Raw genomic sequence first — 17,184 nt, forward strand, 5'->3', positions numbered from 1 at the left:
CCCCCCCCCAGCCCCACCTCACCCTGACAGAGCTCCGCATGGGGCCCAGGTCGTGGTTGTAGGCCTCCACGATCAGCACATGGGATGAGTTCCGCTCCCGGTCCAGGGGCCGGGGCCCTCGCATCAGGAGCCCGTTGCTGACATGAATCCGGAAGTTGTTGCCGTGGTTACCTGTGGAGAGACAAATGAGGTGCACGCGTTCTGCCCTGGAGTAGGACACTCGTGAGACAGGAATAGACGTAGACTCAGTGCAAAGGTCTTGGGATCTGAGCTGAAGTCCACAGTGGCAAGGAGGCCTCTGGCTCATGCTGCCCTGGCCTGGCATGGTTGGGGTTGGGGCAGACGGTCACCTATCTCTTCCTTACGGGCAACCTAGGTAGGGGGTCTCCCTTGACCCCCACAGCCCAGGTGTGGGTGGGATAAAGCCTTTTTAATATTTCACAAGGGCCTGGGTACAACTATAAGAGGAGCCAACCCCAAAATCTCTGAGTGGCTGAGTCCAGGATTTGGTGGCCTCTGGGCTGGCCCAGCACCTACTCCCCATCCTGTAGGAACAGCACTCTGCCCTGTGGGGTCCCACCCTGCTCCACTCTCAGCCCAGGTAGTTCATGTCGGGTGGCTTTTCCCTAGATTCCAGAAGTGGGCAGATCATCATGTTTTGTTCTCTGGTCATGGTTCAGGATGGCACCTGATTCTAGTTGGACCAATTAGACTGAATCCCTGGGGAGCTTGCTGCTAAGGGCTGCCTGGTCTCTAAGGCCTCTCTGTCGAGGATCGCTTTGGATGACTTTGGGACTTGAGGCCCACCGGGAGCATAGCAATGGAGAGCAGCGGGCTCACTTAGAATACATCCGACTTGGTGCAAACACCTGGGGACTTTTTCCGTTCCTCCCTGCGGCCTTGCCCTGTGTGTGCAACACCTGGGGCTTTCCCGTCCTCACCTCCCGGACCCTTAGTGGCCCAGAGAAGCTCTGCCATGCCAAGGGCAGGTAAGTTGGCCCTCCCCATACCAGGGCAGCCCCACTCACCATGAAGGATTCGGTACCACACTCGCCCAAACTCGCCCTCATCTGCATCTGTGGCTTTCAGCTGAGGGAGAACAAGATATTGGGGTTACTCCTGGAATTCTACCTAGCAGAGAGAGATGTTCGAGGAGCCCCTTTCCTTCTTCTGTCCCATTCCACCTCATCCTGTCCAAACCCATGGTTTCTCACAGAAGCTGGGGATGCAGGGGACAAGAGAGACATGTGTCTTCCTCATCTCCCATGAAGATATATGACCATTGGCTCCATGCTGCCCTGTCCAGGGACGGCCCTGCTCCAGCTTCTCAGGAAGGATGGGGGAAAAGGCAGATGGGCACTGTAGCTCTCTGGACCCAGGCTTGAGCAAGCCACCCTTATATCCACAGTACCCTACCCAACAGCCTTTGCAATCCTAAGAGCCTCACCTAGGATGGCTCAATTGCATGGCTGCTTCTTGGCCACACACCCTTGGCCTGAGACCACCTGGGCACACAGGGTCCCAGTGGGTACCATCTACTGTAATGGTCCCTTTGTGGAAGCTCAGAAAGCCTTCCTCCCACTGAGGGCTCTAGTCTAGTTTCAGAGCACCCTGGTTTGCTTGGTTATATGCCAGGCTTAAGAACTGCCCCTGGTGGGTCTTGAGGGTGTGTTGTTCTTCCGTCCCCTTTCACAGGAGATTGGCTTTGAGGCGGCTGGCAGAATCAGAGCTAGCTCCAAGGTGAATCCTATCAAGCCAAGAATAGAATACCTACTGTACCTACTGTACACCTGAAAGAAGTAGAGAACACCCCTGCAAGGTGGTGAGGAAAGAGACTGTGGCTGGTAAGACATCCACAGGGAGGTATGTTGGCCTGGACAACTTGTGGCAAATTGCTTTATAAGGCCCTGGACACCCCCATCTGTCTGGCTCTGTCACTCCATTTCTCTCCACCTCTCATTTTAACCCTAGAGTGTGGACTAGCACTGCCATGTTCTTTCTGATCCTACCACTATGATCAGAGGTGACTGGTCCAGCAGTGGGCACCTGAGCAAAGCCGAGTCAATCACATACTTCTCTGGGATTTTTTACTTTGGGTCCAGAATGTCAGTCTTTCTAGGAGTATGATGTGAGACTATTAAGAAGCCCTCGCAGGACTCCACCTCAACCTCTGGCCTCTCTGAACTCTTCCACCACATTCTCCTCATTAACCTCATTAGCCACACTGTTCTCCTTGCTGTTTGCTCTGTCTGGCAAGCTCTTCCTCCAGATTCTTGCATGCTCACTCCTTCATGTCGTTCAAGTCTTCTCTCAAAGGTCATCTTCTCACAAGACCTCCCTGACCACGATATATAAAACTGCAGCCCCCAGACCAGTACCCTGGCACTCCCCCATCACTCTCTGATACTCAGGGTCTTTGTTTATTGTCTAGATCCCCACTGGAAGAAGTGGCTTTGTACACGGCTGTATCCCTAGTGTCTAGAACATTGACCCTGAGATGGTGCAGGATCAAATATTTGTTGAGGAGTATGTGAATGGCTCCATGGCAGATCTCTGGTGAGAGGGGCCACGCTGACATTCAGTGAGCACTGGAAGACACCACACGGAGCACTATAGCATGTGGGTCCCTGGACCCAATTATTCCAGAAGCCCAGCTGCACACCTTTCTCATTTGGCTTTCCTTTGACCCTGTGTTCACTGGAGAGAGAAAGAGAGTGACAGAGAGAAGGAAAGTGAGAAATCACCCCCCAAGGGGGATGACCATACACCACAATCCCTTCCTTCTCCATTCTCCTTCCAGGATCTTGGGCATGCATGCACATGTGCCCGGCTTGATTTTCAAGCCATGGAGTCTGGGACTTAAACTGCAGTTGGCCATATGGGAGTCAAGCTAACTGCTATGCAATCTGCTGTCCCCAGGCTTTCCTTTCTTGACCTGTTAGACAAACTTCCAGAGAAAATGGGGATGAGTTACTGTTTGCAAAGGGCAAGAGAACAGAGGCAACAGGGGGTGGGATTGGTCAAAGTTTTCCAGAAGAGGGATCTGAGTTTGGAAGGATGGGGAGGACCTGGCTTAGTAGAGAGATTTGGGAAGAATATTCAGGCTGAGAAACAACATGAGTAAGGCAGAGGCTGCTGGCAGAGGCTGAGCGAGGGACTGGGGCCTCATCTGTCTAGAGTGACGGGTCATGCGAAGATGTGGCACAGGGACCCAGCTGGATGGTGGAATGAGGACAGTGGGAGTCTCAGCAGAATACGGAGCACAGAAGTGATGGGATGGAGACCAGTAAGAAAACGAGTCTGGCAGCTGGTGCTAGCCTGGTTAAACTCAATGGATATCCAGGGACTGGGATGAATCTAAGGATTTCAAATGCACATTAATGGTGGGGAGGAAGGAGAGTATGTTGGATTAAAAGGAACAAGGGCTGGGAGACCAGCAGTTGGCGTAACGACTATGTTGTTGGACTCCCATGTAGTGGACAGTGGTTCGAGTCCTGGACCCGGTGGCTTACACTCACACCGGGCGCATGTGCGTGTGTGCCCAAGGTCCCGAGAGGAGAATGGAGGAGAAGGGATTGCGGTGTGGCCATCCCCCCAAGGGGGTGATTTCTCGCTTTCTCTCTTTCTTTCTGGCAAGTGCTCGTGCCCTACAGCAAAAACCTCTCAAAAAAAAAAAAAAAAAAAAAAGGAACAAGGGCTCTGGGTGAGGCATACCTGTGAATCCAGGCTTCGTCCCTGTGGGTTATGTAACCAAGAATAAGAACTTTAACCTGCCGTGAGCCTCTGTTTTCTCACCTGTAGCCTGGGTACAATGATAACCAATCTTGCAGGTTAATGGGAAGATTTAATAATCTTGCAAAGCACTTTGTCTGGTGCCTGACGCAGCTGGGTGAAGGCCGACATCCGAGTTATAGAAGGCCCTCTCGATTTATACTGGAGCTGACCCTGGTGTGCTCTTCCTCTCTTCCTTCCCTAACAGGTCTGAAGAGCCAGAAGGTGGGGGAGCTGTGGTGGGGTGCTTCAACAGTACAGGTCTTGAAGGGTTGGGATTGGGGGGAGGGCCAAGCTGGTTGAAGGATGCCCTGGGGTGTCTATCCACGGGAAGCCACACTGCACCTCCCTCTCTCAGCAGCCTGTACCACCCACGAGCTTTATCCTCTGCCACGTCTGGAGAACTGGGCCACAGATGAGATGGTTCAGTGATTTGGGAAAAGGAGGTGAAAGAAAACAAAAGCAGTGAAGGCTGGGGAATAGGAGGCAGGAATTCCAGCAGGGGTTCTGGGTACTGGGGTTCCTTTTAGGCTGGAAGCTCCTCATACATGGCACCAGGGTTCTGCTACCTGTGCCTGTCCAGCCAGCTCAGGGGGAAGCACCCAATCCCCAGCACTAACTGGTGGGGTGACCCTGGGCAGGCCACATCTCTCTGGACCTTAATATTATCATCTGTGAGAGAGGTTGGCTGGCTTAGATGACCCCTAAGTTTCTCAGCTTTGACAGTCCACGGCAAGGCTCCCAATCCTTTGGGGGTTGGCAGACAGTGCCTCTTTTTGTGATTGCGGGTGGACTATAGGAGGGAGGAGCTAAAAACTAAAAACTGGGACTCCAGAAGGTCAGGTATGCCTAAGGCCCAGGTCTTGGGCAGAGCCGTGATTGCCCCCTGTGTTGTATTTCTGGGAGCTTGGGGTCCCTGATGGAGAAAAGCTGCTCAGGGTTTAGGCTCTAAAGCAGGCAGCTGGTTGCCAGGGAAGCTCTGGCTTCTGAGAAGAAAGGAGGCTGGTGGAGGGGCGGAGGGGCATGTGTGTGTGTGTGTGTGTGTGTGTGCACGCACACACAGTACAGTTAGGAGAGGACGGCGGCTAGCAGGTCTCTAATGGCCCACCCAGACCGTAAGGAACATGGCCTTGGCTGTCTCTCGGTCCTGTGCTTTCTGCCCTGCAATCCTTTTACTTTCGAAAATGCCTCTCACCCATCACTTCTGCAGCCAGACACCTTCAGAGGGGCCCAGGGATGCTGTTGGAGGGGGCCTGTTCCCCTCTGCCGTGAGGCTGGTAGCCTCTCGCTCCTGGTAACCTGGAGGTTGGCAGGGAGTGAATAGCTACCGCTGGCCGCAGCGGGGCCGACCATACCATTCAAACTTCCAATGGGGGAAGGTGAGGGCTGTGAGGCCTCTGGACACAGTCAAACCCTCCCCCTAGTCCTTCCAGTGCCTCCCGCCCCAGAGACGGCTCCAAGGAGACAGGCTGGAGTGAGGCGTAGGAAGGCCTAGGGTTGCCCGAGCTCCTCTCTCCCTCTTCTCAGTCCCGTTGCCATCTTTCCCCTCTTGACTGTCCCCTCCCCCAAGGCAGGGTCTGAACTCTTCTAGACAAAGCCAGGTCCAGTGGGGGCAGTGAGAGGAGAAGGTCCACTCTGTCGCCTGGCCGACTGGGAGTACAGGGCACAGCAGAGCCCAGGGCAGGCTGGGGATACAGGCTCTGCTCGGTGTCCCCAAGCCTCCCCCACACAGCTCAGAGGACTTCTTCACCAAGCTTGCCCAGTCCTGCCCGCCGAGGGCTGCTCTGAGGTCAGTGCTTGGGGAACAGCAGGAGAGGATGGTGAGGGAAGTGGGGGTGAGACCCTCTGGGAGCTCTGGGGGAGTGTATGCTCGGACTGAGCTGCCCCTCTGGTTCTGAGGAGAGTGGGAGCAAGGCTCAGTGAGAGGTAGCGACTGGTCTGAGGCCACACAGCCATCTTCTCTGCTCCCAGCAGGCCAGGCTCTGTGGAACTCGAGCAGAAGGTTCTAGACTGACCTCGCAAAGCGAAGTCCAGAGCAAGGCCTACAGGTGTAGCCTGGGCTCCAGCGGAAAGCGGAGCCCTCAAGGGGATTCCTAGCCTTGGTCTGGTGGAAGCCTCCTCTGCCACTGCTGGTGGTCAGCGGAGGTGGGACACCTGGCAGTGGACTTGCCTCATGCTCCGAGGAGGGAGTCTCACTATCTCTAAGCACTTGGAAATCTCCGGCTGTCACAGGGACTACAGGATGCTAGTCACACCCAGCTGTCTTTTATTAAAGCAGGTCCCAAAGCCCGAAGCCTGGACCTCCTTTGCTCCGGCATCCAGGAGGCCCTGGCGTAACATCAGGACTAGCAGGGTTGAGGCCTCTTCCATGTCAGTCTGCTCTTGTCTAACTCCCATCAGGAGGTCGCCCACAGCAGGAGAGAGGGATGGCTAGTTTTGTCCCTTCGGGAGATGGCAACAGTGGCACACCCCTCCTTCCTCTTACTCAGGCTCAAGGGAGGCCAACCCATGTGCGGCTGCCCAGCAAGAGCTCTCCCCAGGCCTAATGCCTGAAGGGTGGAGGCACGGGGCAGGGCAGCTAGACGGGCATCACAGTTTCCAGCCAGGAGCTGGGAGGGGTGGTTTTCTGTCTGGAAAAGCCAGGAGGGGTGGTGGTAGGGAGTGGGTGGGAGCTGGGGTGCTCCAGATGCCCTCATTCGGCTGGGCACAGGCAGCCAGGACTTAGGCCCTGCGGCTACCGGTGAGTGCTGGGGTGGGGACAGGGGCTCCAGGGGGTGGGGGTCTTGGCGGCCACATCCCCCTCCCCACTAGCTGCTGACAGGAGTGCCACAGCCTACATGCAGAGCCTTGGCATGACTTGAGGCCTTTCCTTCTGCCCAGTGCTAGTGCTAGAAGTTCAACTAGGCTGCAGGCTAGGGGGGAGGGATATCTGCTTCCCCAGCCTCTAAGGCTGGACGGGCTGCGAGGCCTGGTGAAGGGAGCTGGAGCCCGTGTAATTGTGCAGTTTGAGTCCCAGCCCTGGTGGCTTAGAAAACATGCTGGGTACATGTGTATGTGTGTCCCAAATTCTGATGGGGTAGAGAAATGAAGGAGAAGGGATTACAGTATGACCATGCCTACTAGGGGGTACTTTCTCTCTCTCTCTCTCTCTCTCTGGTGATGTATGCTTCCTCTGACAAACTATTAAAAAGGGTAAAAAAAAAAAAAAAAAAAAAAAAAAAGGGTGTTTGCACTAGCCAGAGAGACAGAGAGAGCAGATGGCATAATGGTTATGTTGCTAGTCAACCACAGTACGAGTCCTGGATCCAGCAGCTTGAAATTCATGCCAGGTACGTGTGCATGTGTGGCCAAAATCCCCAGAGGAAAATGGAGGAGAAGGGATTGCTGTGTGACCATCCTGCCTGGGGGACCAGCAGTTGGCGTAACGGCTTTGTTGCTGACTCCCATGTAGTCGACCATGGTTTGAGTCCCAGACCTGGTGGCTTAAACTCACGCCGGGCGCATGTGGGTGCGTGCCCAAGATCCCGAGAGGAGAATGGAGGAGAAGGGATTGCGGCGTGGCCATCCCCCCTGGGGGTGATTTCTTGCTTTCTGTCTCTATGTCTCTCTCTGTCTGGCTGGCGAGCGCATGCGCCCTATAACAAAAATCTCTCCCAAAAAAAAAAAAAAAAAGATGATGATGAAAAGGGAAAAAGAAAAGTTCTTATTCCAAGGTCAAAGAGAGGTGATTATTTCTTGTTAGGCTCTCTTCACAGTTTTCTGTCCCATATTTATAGATTTGAAGATCGTAAACACTGGTCCATAAGCTTCATGTAGCTTGCTTCTGTGTTTTATTTGGCCTCTGCAATATTTTGAATGTTTGAACATTTATTTCAAAATTCTTTGGGATAAAGTTTATTTGGCCTTTTTAGTGCTTCTTTCCCTCCTCTCCCCCACCCTCAACTCTAGTCTGTCTTTCTGGTCTTAAAAAAATTTGAACTAGTCGCCAACATTTAGACATCAGGAATGTTTGCCTTAAAAAAAAAAAAAAAAAAAGTCCAGATTTCTGGCTTCTGGCTTCTCTTGGGAAACTGGAAGAGCTGATCACTCTGGGCGGCACCCACACAGGCAGGCCAGCCTGGGCTGAGGCCCCGCACTTCCTTGGGTGGAACCAGCCAACACTCTCCTGGTAGTCCTGCCCATTGTCCTCTGTGGTCACAGGTTATCTGCTGGGCCTGAGGCTCAGTGAGCACTGTTATTTGCAGCCCCAGGCATGTTAGCCAAACCTCAGCCTGATCTTCCATCCGCACTATCATCTGCTCCCTCTAAGGGCATTATTATTATTATTACTATTTTGACAGAGGTTTTTGCTATAGGGTGCTTGTGCTTGACAGAGAGACAGAAAGTGAGAAATCACTCCCCAGGCAGGATGGCCACACTGCAATCCCTTCTCCTCCATTCTCCTCTTGGGAATTTGGCCATGCATGCATGAGCACCTGGCTTGAGTTTCAAGCTGCCAGTCCTGGACTCGACTTGAATGGCGGTCAACTACAAGGGAGTTCAGTGACATAAGCATTATTCCATCTGCTGGTCCCTCAGGACATGATCTTTTTTTTTTGGAGAGATTTTCATTGTAGGGCGCGTGCGCTCGCCAGACAGACAGAGAGAGACATAGAGACAGAAAGCGAGAAATCACCCCCCAGGGGGGAGGGTCACGCTGCAATCCCTTCTCCTCCATTCTCCTCTCGGGATCTTGGGCACGCACGCACACGCGCCCGGCGTGAGTTTTAAGCCACCGGGTCCGGGACACGAACCGCGGTCGACTACGTGGGAGTCCAGCAACATAGCCATTACGCTAACTGCTGGTTCCCGGGGCATGATCTTAAATGATAGTGGAAACACCTTGTCAGATGAATACCTCTCGGGAGGTTTCCAGCCCCACGAAGTTAACTCCCTGGGAGTTCACTTCCTTCCTGTTCCTGAGCTCAGACAGAGGGTTAGGGAGCCAGAGAGGTGGAAAAGCCTGGATCAGGAAACCTGGATCTGGCCTTTGCTTCCCGCTTGGGCCTCAGTTTCCCTACCAGTCATGAGAACAAATCAGACTGAATTGGGAAGCAGCAGCAGGAAGGCTCGTGGGACCAGGCAGGTGAAATAAGGTGTGGAGAGAACTTGAGGGAGTATGTGAGCTGCAGTGGTAGGGGGTAGCTGCAGATCAGCCCTGGCTGCTGGTACCAGGCCCTGCATTGCTGGTGGGGAAATCCTGAAATTTCAAGAGACCTAGGCACACAGATAGTTCTGTGAAGTCTCTTGCTTTTTTCTTGTTTTTCAAAAAATATTCATAATTACGTTTATAAAAACATTGCAAGGACCCAACGAAACACACCCATGGGTCCCCAGCTTGCAGCCCCGGCATTAGGTAATCGCTAGGGTCTCTGCCAGCTGTAGCATCTTGTAATCCGTGACTCACTTCTAGTCAAAGAGCAAGTCACTAATGGAGTTTGTTCTAGAGCCCAGGTTTTCAGACCCAAGACTCTATGGTAATTCATGAGAATTGCCTTTAAAATGTAAGAAGAGGGGACTAGCAGATAGTGCAGCAGTTACATCACTGGACTCCCACATGGCCGACGGCAGTTGCAGTCCTAGACCTTGTGGTTTGAAAATCATGCCAGGCATGTGTGCATGCATGCCCAAGATTCCGGGAGAAGAATGGAGAAGGGATTGCGGCATGGTCATGCCCTCTGGGGGGCTGATTTCTCACTTTCCCTCTCACTGCGTCCATCTGTCTCTCTCTCTCTCCAGTGAGTGCATGCATCCTAAGGCAAAAACCTCTAAATTGAAATGAAATGAAACATTAGAAGGTATTGCCCTCCCTCTCCTCCATGGCACACAGGCAGAGGCTGTAGTAGAAAGAGCACCTGAGGGGCCAGTTGGTGTTGTGGCAGTAATGCAGTGCTCTGCAATGCTGCACCCATGTGGGAAGGTCCCGGGTTCACATCCTGTGGCCTCCTTGCACACGTCAGGTCTGCATGTCTGTGAGCCTGGCTGGCACAGGCTGGGGTGGATCACTGCGTGAAGATCCTGTTAGGAATGTCTGTCTCTTTTTCTCTCCCAATAAATAAGTAACTTGAAAGAAAGAGAGAAAAAAAGAAAGAAAGAAAGAAGGAAAGAGAAAGAAGAAAAAGGAAGACAGACCTGTGTTCAGGCCCTGCTTTAGCACTTACCAGCTGTGTATGTGCCCTTAGACTTGTTATGTCCCTGGACCTCGCTGTCCTAGCCTGAATATGGTCATTATGCTATCTAGTCTTTTTTTTCCTTCTTTTTTTTTTTTTTTTTCTGGAGAGGTTTTTGCTATAGGGAACGTGCACTCACCAGAAAGAGAGCAACAGAGAGACAGAAAGCAAGAAATCACCCCTCAGGGGGAATGGCCATGCCTCAATCCGGTCTCCTCCATTCTCCTCTTGGGATCTTGGGCACGCACACGTGCCCGGCATGAGTTTAAGCCACTGGGGCAAACCGCGGTTGACTACGTGGGAGTCCAGCAACATAGCCATTACGCTAACTGCTGGTCCCTTTCCTTCTTTTTAAAAAATATTTATTTAGTTTTATTCATCATCATTATTATTGTTGTTTTAAAATTTGCTACAGGGCATATGTGTTCACCACACACACACACACACACACACACACACACAGAGGGAAAGCAAGAAACCAAGTCGCCAGGTGGGGGACACGAACTGCAGTAGACCATGTGGGAGTTCAGCACCTTAACTACCATACCACCCACTGGCCCCTATGCTATCTAGTTGAACAGTGCCCAGTCTCAGTCCCTAACCACGTTTCCCAGGTAAGTCTCCCTCCCTGCCCTGCCCCAGGTCTAGTTGATCTGCCTCTGAGATTCTGTCCCTATTTCTGTTGCAGGAGCCATGAGCACAGAGGACCCCAGCCTACACAGCTCCCCAACCTCCAATCCCTTCTCCTTCCTCACAACTCCGGTCACTTCCGGGACCCCAGCAGAAGTAGCCAACCCCTACCCCTTCCCGGTGCTCATCGCCCTGGCCTGCATCTTCCTGCTGCTGGCCACGTGTCTGCTGTTCATGACTCTCTGCAAGCCGGCCGCATTGGACCCGACCCGCCGCAGGGCTCGCGAGTGCATGCCCCACCATCCCGGGAGTCCCAGTGAGCCCCGGCTCCGCCTCTGGAAGCGCCTGGGCTCCCTGCGCCGCTCCCTGCACAGCTTCCGCAGGGGCCGGCCACAAGCTCCTCAACGCCCCCTGCCGGACCACGATGACAGCCTTCGCAGCTGTGACTGCACGGAATCCACCAAGATGTGACCAGTGTCCTCGCGCACACACACCCAGCACCCAAGTCCACTTGCAGATACTCCTGTCACCCACGGAGCCTGGCACCACAGGCTGCAGGAGGACAGCCTCTGAAGCAGCCCAGATCACACCCCCACCTCCCTCCCACCCATGGTTCTGTGCCCTTTCCTAGAGATGGCCCCCCGCGGAAGAATGCCTTCCTCTCTGCAGACCCCCTAGCTGCTGCTTGCTCACAGAACCCTGGATCAAGACATGAACAGCCATCTGAGCCCTTGGCCTGATGCTCGACAACCTGGTGATCCTCAGGGTCCCTTTCTGGCAACCAGGCACCAATCACTTCCTGGAAACAGCAACTCTGCTGCTCCCTAGCAGAAGTCTTGCCTGCCCTCCTGGTGCTAAAGCCTGGCTCAGAGGAGTTGCCAAATAGCCAAAGGCCCCCCTACCCTTGGGGCAGGGTACTGTCTTACATCCATGCCAACTCTGCCCAAGGCAAATGGGAGCCCGGGCATTCCTCTCCTTGGGTGTCCCGGGCCCTGCACGCTTTGGCCTGGTAATCCACAGGGGCTGCCAGCACTCTCAGATGCCTGCTGGGAAGAGAGTGAGCAGGACACGCTCAACACCGTCTGTCGAATCACGGTCTTGGCAGCTCTCGGGAGGGACTTCAGTACACTCAGGATCAATCAGGAAAGGGCTGAGGGTGGCTAGGAGGCTCCTTTTGAAGACCAGGACTGGTGCCCTGTTAGAGTGGCAGGAGGCCGGGCAATGCCAGGTGGAGGTGATGCCACCTGGGCTCTGAGGGGGACACATCATACAGCTCCTGCTTCCCCCAGAGAAGGAGATGGCCACCCCTCAAGGGATGGTCCAGATCTCTCTAGGACAGCCTGTGGGACCTCAGGCCTGGACCACAGTAGGTATGCTGTCTGTGCTGTTGGTCACTCCTTCATTGACCCGTCAAAGCAATCTCATCTCAGACAGCCTTCTCTTCTCCTAAGGCCAAGGGAGACTGGGCTAAGGTTGGGGTTATCCAGTTGTTCATAGGGAGGCAATAAAGGTTTGAGAGCTGGAAGTGGCAAAACCAGTGTACTCTGGGAGCTGGCTCCAATGTATCTTTCTGGCTCAACTCCAGACAAACTGAGCTACTCGTCCTCCCCTGACTTCTGCTCATACTGTACACGGTACCCACTCCAGGAAGCCCTCCTTGCCTCCAGCTGAACAGCCCTCCTGCCTGGAACTATCTCTGCTCTCTGCCACCTCTCTAGGGGAGGACAAGGATTACTCTCCTTGTGGCAGCATGGGTCATTCTTGTATGTAGCTCCCTATGAGCTGGGGAGCTTGCAAAGAACTAGACCTTGTCGAGCCCTGCACTTCCTCACCAGTTCGTCACAGAAGTACGAGGCCTCTGCTCACTAAGTGAAGGGGCCTGGGCTGGGAGTGTTCTCACCCTCCAGAACACAAGTCCTGGTGGGGGCCCACATGCCCCAGAGCCCCATTCTTCCTTTGGAGGCCCCTTGACAGTAGGTTTCTCTCCAGGCAGGCCTGTTGGAGCGGATCACTGTGCCCTTCCAGGTCACTCTGACCTCAAAGTATGATTCCCGCTTTCCAGTAGCTGACTATCAGAGCCTTGGAGAAGTCATGAGATGTGGGGAGAATCAGGGCTGCCCTCTATCACTCCTGGGCTCTAGCATTTCAGTCTGGGTAACGTGTAAATAGGAACCAATTCTTTGGGGTTTAGAAAGTGCGGCAGGCCTCCTCCCAAAGGGCTGTGTTCTTCCCTCCCTTCCTGCTTGTTCATCTCTTCCTGGTTCACCTCCCCCAAGGCTGTCTGAGACATCCCAGGCTGAGTGCAGTCTGCAGACGGTCACCCACAGTTGTCCCCTGGCCAGCAAGCTCCGCTTGACATAGGCAGCCTCTTCCTGGAGGGTGGGGGTGAGGGTGGGGGTAAGGCTGTCCTGAGGCCCTAAGGAGAAGGAAAAGCCTAGGATGGGGAGAGGGGGTTCTTAGAGGTCTTAGGTTGGGTGGGTGACAGCAGGAAGACAGGGGTGGCAGGTATTAGCCCAGAGATGGGGCCCACCTTTGTGTATAGGGGGTCTCCAGGCCACAAGCAGAGGCCCAGAGGAAGAGACCTATCTCTTCCCCTTCCATTTTCTGGAACTACCAGACTCTTGCAGAGCCTAGGGCATTGTGGACTCCCCCTGCGCTTCTGGGCATCAGCTCCCTGCTCCCCAGCCAGTTTCTGCCCACCCCCTCCCTGGGCCCTCCCAGACTCCACTCTGCTGGCGCTCCTAAGCCCAGGGTTGAGGAGGGGGAGCTGCCCTGGCAGGCAGGCCCAGCTTTGCTGTGCTTGGCTCAGCCTCCAGGTTGAACCATAGCTGGTGAGGACAGTAACTCACTCCCCGCCTCGCCTCGCTTCTCACCTAGACTGAGGCCTCAGGGCAGGGGTGGGGGAGGCCTTGCCTTTACTGTCAGGCCCCTCCCCTTTCTCCCTCTGGGCCTAGAGGCGCTCCTGCTTTCTGGGCAAAGGAGCCCTTTCTTCTTGTGCCTGTTTACTTCTCCAGAGGGGAGCTTCAGCCAAGGGCCAGTGAAAGCCACTCTGTTCTGGGCCTCGCAGGGCCCTGGCTCTCCCTCCTCAAATCCTTTTCGGGAAAATGTGACCTCTCCCTCTGCCCCCTGCTCTGAAAAGCTCTTCTGGGTCGGGTAAGGGGTGCCCAGAGGACTGTGAGGGATGGAGGCAAGGCCTTCTTTCTGTTCGTTGGGGGCCAGTACCCTATCCTCGGCTAACATGACCTGGGGGCCACTGTCTCCAGGAAGGCAGAGGGGCCTGGGTCCCCCTTCCCCACAATGCAGCAGGGCCTCCCTGGGCCCTCTCCTGTTCCATGCCCCTTGCAATGCCACTGAGCATGAGCACTCAGAGCCAAGCGTGGTCCTGCTGCCCCCAGCCCCTCACGTGCCCCAGGGGGCCACGGGACACCTGCCTGCACGATGCTGTGGCCCTCAGGGATGTCCTCGGGGACGCTGGCCTCATAGCTGCTCTGCAGAAAGATGGGTCGGTTGTCATTCACATCCAGGACGGTAACAAAGGCGGTGGCCGTACCTGTGCGCCGCTTTCCCACGGGGCCGTTGTCTACGGGAGTTGAAGGAGGACAGATCAGAGCAGTGGCCTGAGTGGCAAACTTCCCAGGCCAGGGAATGTTCGCAGGCATGGATGTGCCGGGGATGTGCCTGGTTCCACCCACCACCCGCCACGGCCTTTGCAAGGGCGACGCATGTCCTGTTTAAACCAGGGGTAACATGGTGGTCTCAGTATTTAGACAACGCCGTATGCTGGGCAGGACCCTGACTCACACAGTCCCCACAGCAACCCTCCAGAGGAGGCATTATCACCCCTGTTTTACAGAGGAGGTAACTGAGGCACTGAAGTTGAATGGTAGCTCCCAAAAAGATATACTATGTCATATCCTGGAGAACCTGCCGACGCTAATTTATCTGGAAAAGGACCTTTGAAGATAGAATTAAGGATCTTGAGATGAGATAGATCATTCTGCATTATTCAAGTGAGCCAGAAATCCAATGACAAGTGTCTTTACAAGGGAAAGGCAGAGGGAGATTTGAGACAGAGAGGAGGTGGCCATGTGAAGAGCAAAGACGACGCTGGCAGCCACAAGCCAGGGAGCACCTGAGTCCCCCGGAAATGGCAAGAGTCAAGGAAGGAGTCTCTCTTCTGCCTTTGAAGGAACTGCAGCTCTGCTGGTGCCGTGACTAAACTTCCAAAACCACAAAAGAATACATTTCTGTTGTTTTAAACCATCAATCTGTGATGCCTTGTTACGGCAAACCTGAGAGCGAGCTAGGCACTAAGCTAAGGCCTCAGCCAGCTGCTGTCAGGGGCAGGGAGTGAAACAGCAGTGGGCCGTCGCCAGGCAGCTGTCCATGGTCCACGGGCATGTTGGGGACCCAGGGACACTAGAACTCCTGATTTCTCAGAGAAATTGAACATTTGAACTTTGAAATAAGTCTCCCGACTTTTACATGTTCCCAACTACTGTAATTGTTGTTGGAAAACGTGGGATGGGTTGGACACACAGGCACAGGGCAGATGAGGCCTGAGGGCTCTCTGTATTCCGGGTGTAGGCCTGGCTTGGCATCTAAGCCTAAGGTACCCAGAGACTCTGCTCCTCCATTTCCTTCAGGAGCCTCCCAGGGCTGGGGAGGTGAGGGCAGGAGTGCCAGCTCAGCCCTATGGCAGCCGTTGGGTGTCCAGGCAAGGGCAGTCACCCTAGGGAGGCATAGGATAGTTAGAGTTGGCTGGAGACCAAGGGTGACTATAATTCCCAGGGCCAACTATCCAGTGCTGGGTGCAGTCACCTACCTGGGGTAGGTCCTCTGGCCCTCTGCACTCCTCTCCAGGCCAGCCTCCCCCCTCCCTGAGGAGTCTGCTACTTGCTCTGACTGGGGACAGTGGGGGCTGGGAGGTCCCCTGAAAGGCCTGAGCTGGAGCCCTCTCCTCTTGCCAGCCAGTGCCTGAAATAAAGGCTGGGCTCAGCAGGGACAACGGGTCCCCAGAGGGTGCAGTGGCTGCCCCACGATGGGAGGAGAGCAGGGCAGAGGCATCTGGGACTTGGGTGAGTTGGCAGAGACAGCTTGCTGGAGAGAGACACAGAGAGCCCATTCCGGTCTCACCCAGAGTTCACTACGAACACTGAAATGGGCTTTCTGGAAGTAGTGGGGATAGCTGGGCGGCTTCATCATGCCCTCTTGACCTCCGGAGCCCTCAAGGGCTCTCTGTTGCCTGGAGAATAAGACCAAAGTTCCAGCCCAATTTAGGGCTCTATGACCTGACCTTCCTGATAGCAGTCCCCTACTTTCTAGCTGGCTCAGGCCACACTACGGGCCAGCTCTGCACGCACATGTGCACTTATGCACACACATGTGTATGTACATGCATGCTTTCACACAGAGGCATGTGCACACATACACACACACACACACACACACACACACACACACACACACAGCTTCTTCCCACCCTAGGCCCTTGCATGCACTGGTTCCTTTGCCTGAAGTGCCCTCCCTGCTCTTCCACTTACTAAAACCTCGCCTGGCCTCTACGGCTTGTCCAGCCCATCAGCACTACCCATTCAATCCTGGGAAGGTGCCCTAAATCTCAGCATGTCCCTCTGAGGACCCCCTTCCCACCCTCCAGAATCTGAGACCTGGGTTCTGGACAGGCAGGGCCACTCCAGCTCTAGGTGCGAGCATATGATTTGAGTCTAACTAACCAGAACCTATCCAAGGGTTTCTGCCAGGGGAATTGGGGAAGAGACCAGTGCCATCTTCCCGCTGCAGCACTTGAACCTGAGAGGATGCAAAGGTGGGACTACAGCAATGACCTGCACTCGGAGCAGAGCCAGCCACTGTGGAAAGACCGAGGCCTGACGGCATCACCTGAGCCTGAAACCCAGTCACCTCGGCTAGATCTCCTAGTGAGCTGGATCTCCTAGTGAGTCCATATTGCTGAAGTCAGCTAGTTTTCAAACTTAAAACCAAAAGAATATAAACCGACTCAGAAGTACTCCTAGATGCCACTTCCTCCAGGAAGCTCTCCTCAACCTCTTCCTCCACCTTTTGTGCCTGATTTTGAAGTGACCTGTCTATGCATTGGTCTCCCACATGGCTCCCATCTGACCACCCTAGGGTCTTGCAAGTAGCACTGAGCAGTGAGCCCGATGCCCAGCAAGTACTCAGTTATATTTGGTGAGTGTCTGGTGGCCCTTTCTCCACTGGTTTCAGGGCAGAGGCCAGCCTTTGACTCAAGGCCGGGCTCCTGAAAGGGCACTCTCCGTGAACTCTGCCAGAGTAACCACGTTGGTGGCATACGGTGTGGGCAACGCACCGATGGCCTCCAGGATGAGCGTGTATGCGGCCGTGGTCTCCCGGTCCAGGCTCACCACTGTCCTCACGACAGCATCGCGGTAGCCCACACTGAACTTCCCATCCACATTTCCACCTGCGGGCGAAAGACAAGAAGCTCCAGGTTGGGAAGCAGCTCCCGGCCAGGGAAAGGGAGGTGGCGCCCAACTGTGCCCCTGAGCAGGACAGAGTGGGACATGCCTACCGG

General features: G+C 54.6%; 2 protein-coding genes across 7 annotated transcripts in view; one reads left to right on the forward strand and one right to left on the reverse strand.

Moving 5' to 3' along the window:
• CUNH10orf105 (chromosome unknown C10orf105 homolog) overlaps positions 1–12,144 on the forward strand; it is a 22,837-nt gene extending 10,693 nt beyond the window's left edge. For 2 of the 3 annotated variants that reach the window (XM_027768919.1, XM_014584851.2), the window contains exon 2: positions 10,669–12,144. In XM_027768919.1, the coding sequence (XP_027624720.1) occupies positions 10,669–11,081 (413 nt within the window). In that variant the 3' untranslated portion in view covers positions 11,082–12,144. Of the gene's footprint in view, positions 1–5,276; positions 5,561–10,668 lie in introns of those variants that run through there. The other variant, XM_006170100.3, reaches the window with a different exon arrangement.
• Positions 1–17,184, reverse strand: part of CDH23 (cadherin related 23) — a 410,231-nt gene that overhangs the window by 96,106 nt on the left and 296,941 nt on the right. For all 4 annotated transcript variants that reach the window (XR_003548152.1, XM_006170102.1, XM_027768917.1 and 1 more), the window contains exons 26-29: positions 16,960–17,073; positions 14,042–14,190; positions 1,029–1,089; positions 23–171 (exon numbers count right to left, since the gene is read on the reverse strand). Coding sequence is in view for 3 of the 4 variants with exons in the window: in XM_006170102.1 (XP_006170164.1) it covers positions 23–171; positions 1,029–1,089; positions 14,042–14,190; positions 16,960–17,073 (473 nt within the window). In the remaining variant the exon portion in view is untranslated. The remainder of the gene's footprint in view (positions 1–22; positions 172–1,028; positions 1,090–14,041; positions 14,191–16,959; positions 17,074–17,184) is intronic.

This window comes from Tupaia chinensis, unplaced genomic scaffold (genome assembly GCF_000334495.1).
Source record: "Tupaia chinensis unplaced genomic scaffold, TupChi_1.0 Scaffold148012_1, whole genome shotgun sequence".
Lineage (NCBI taxonomy): Eukaryota > Metazoa > Chordata > Mammalia > Scandentia > Tupaiidae > Tupaia > Tupaia belangeri.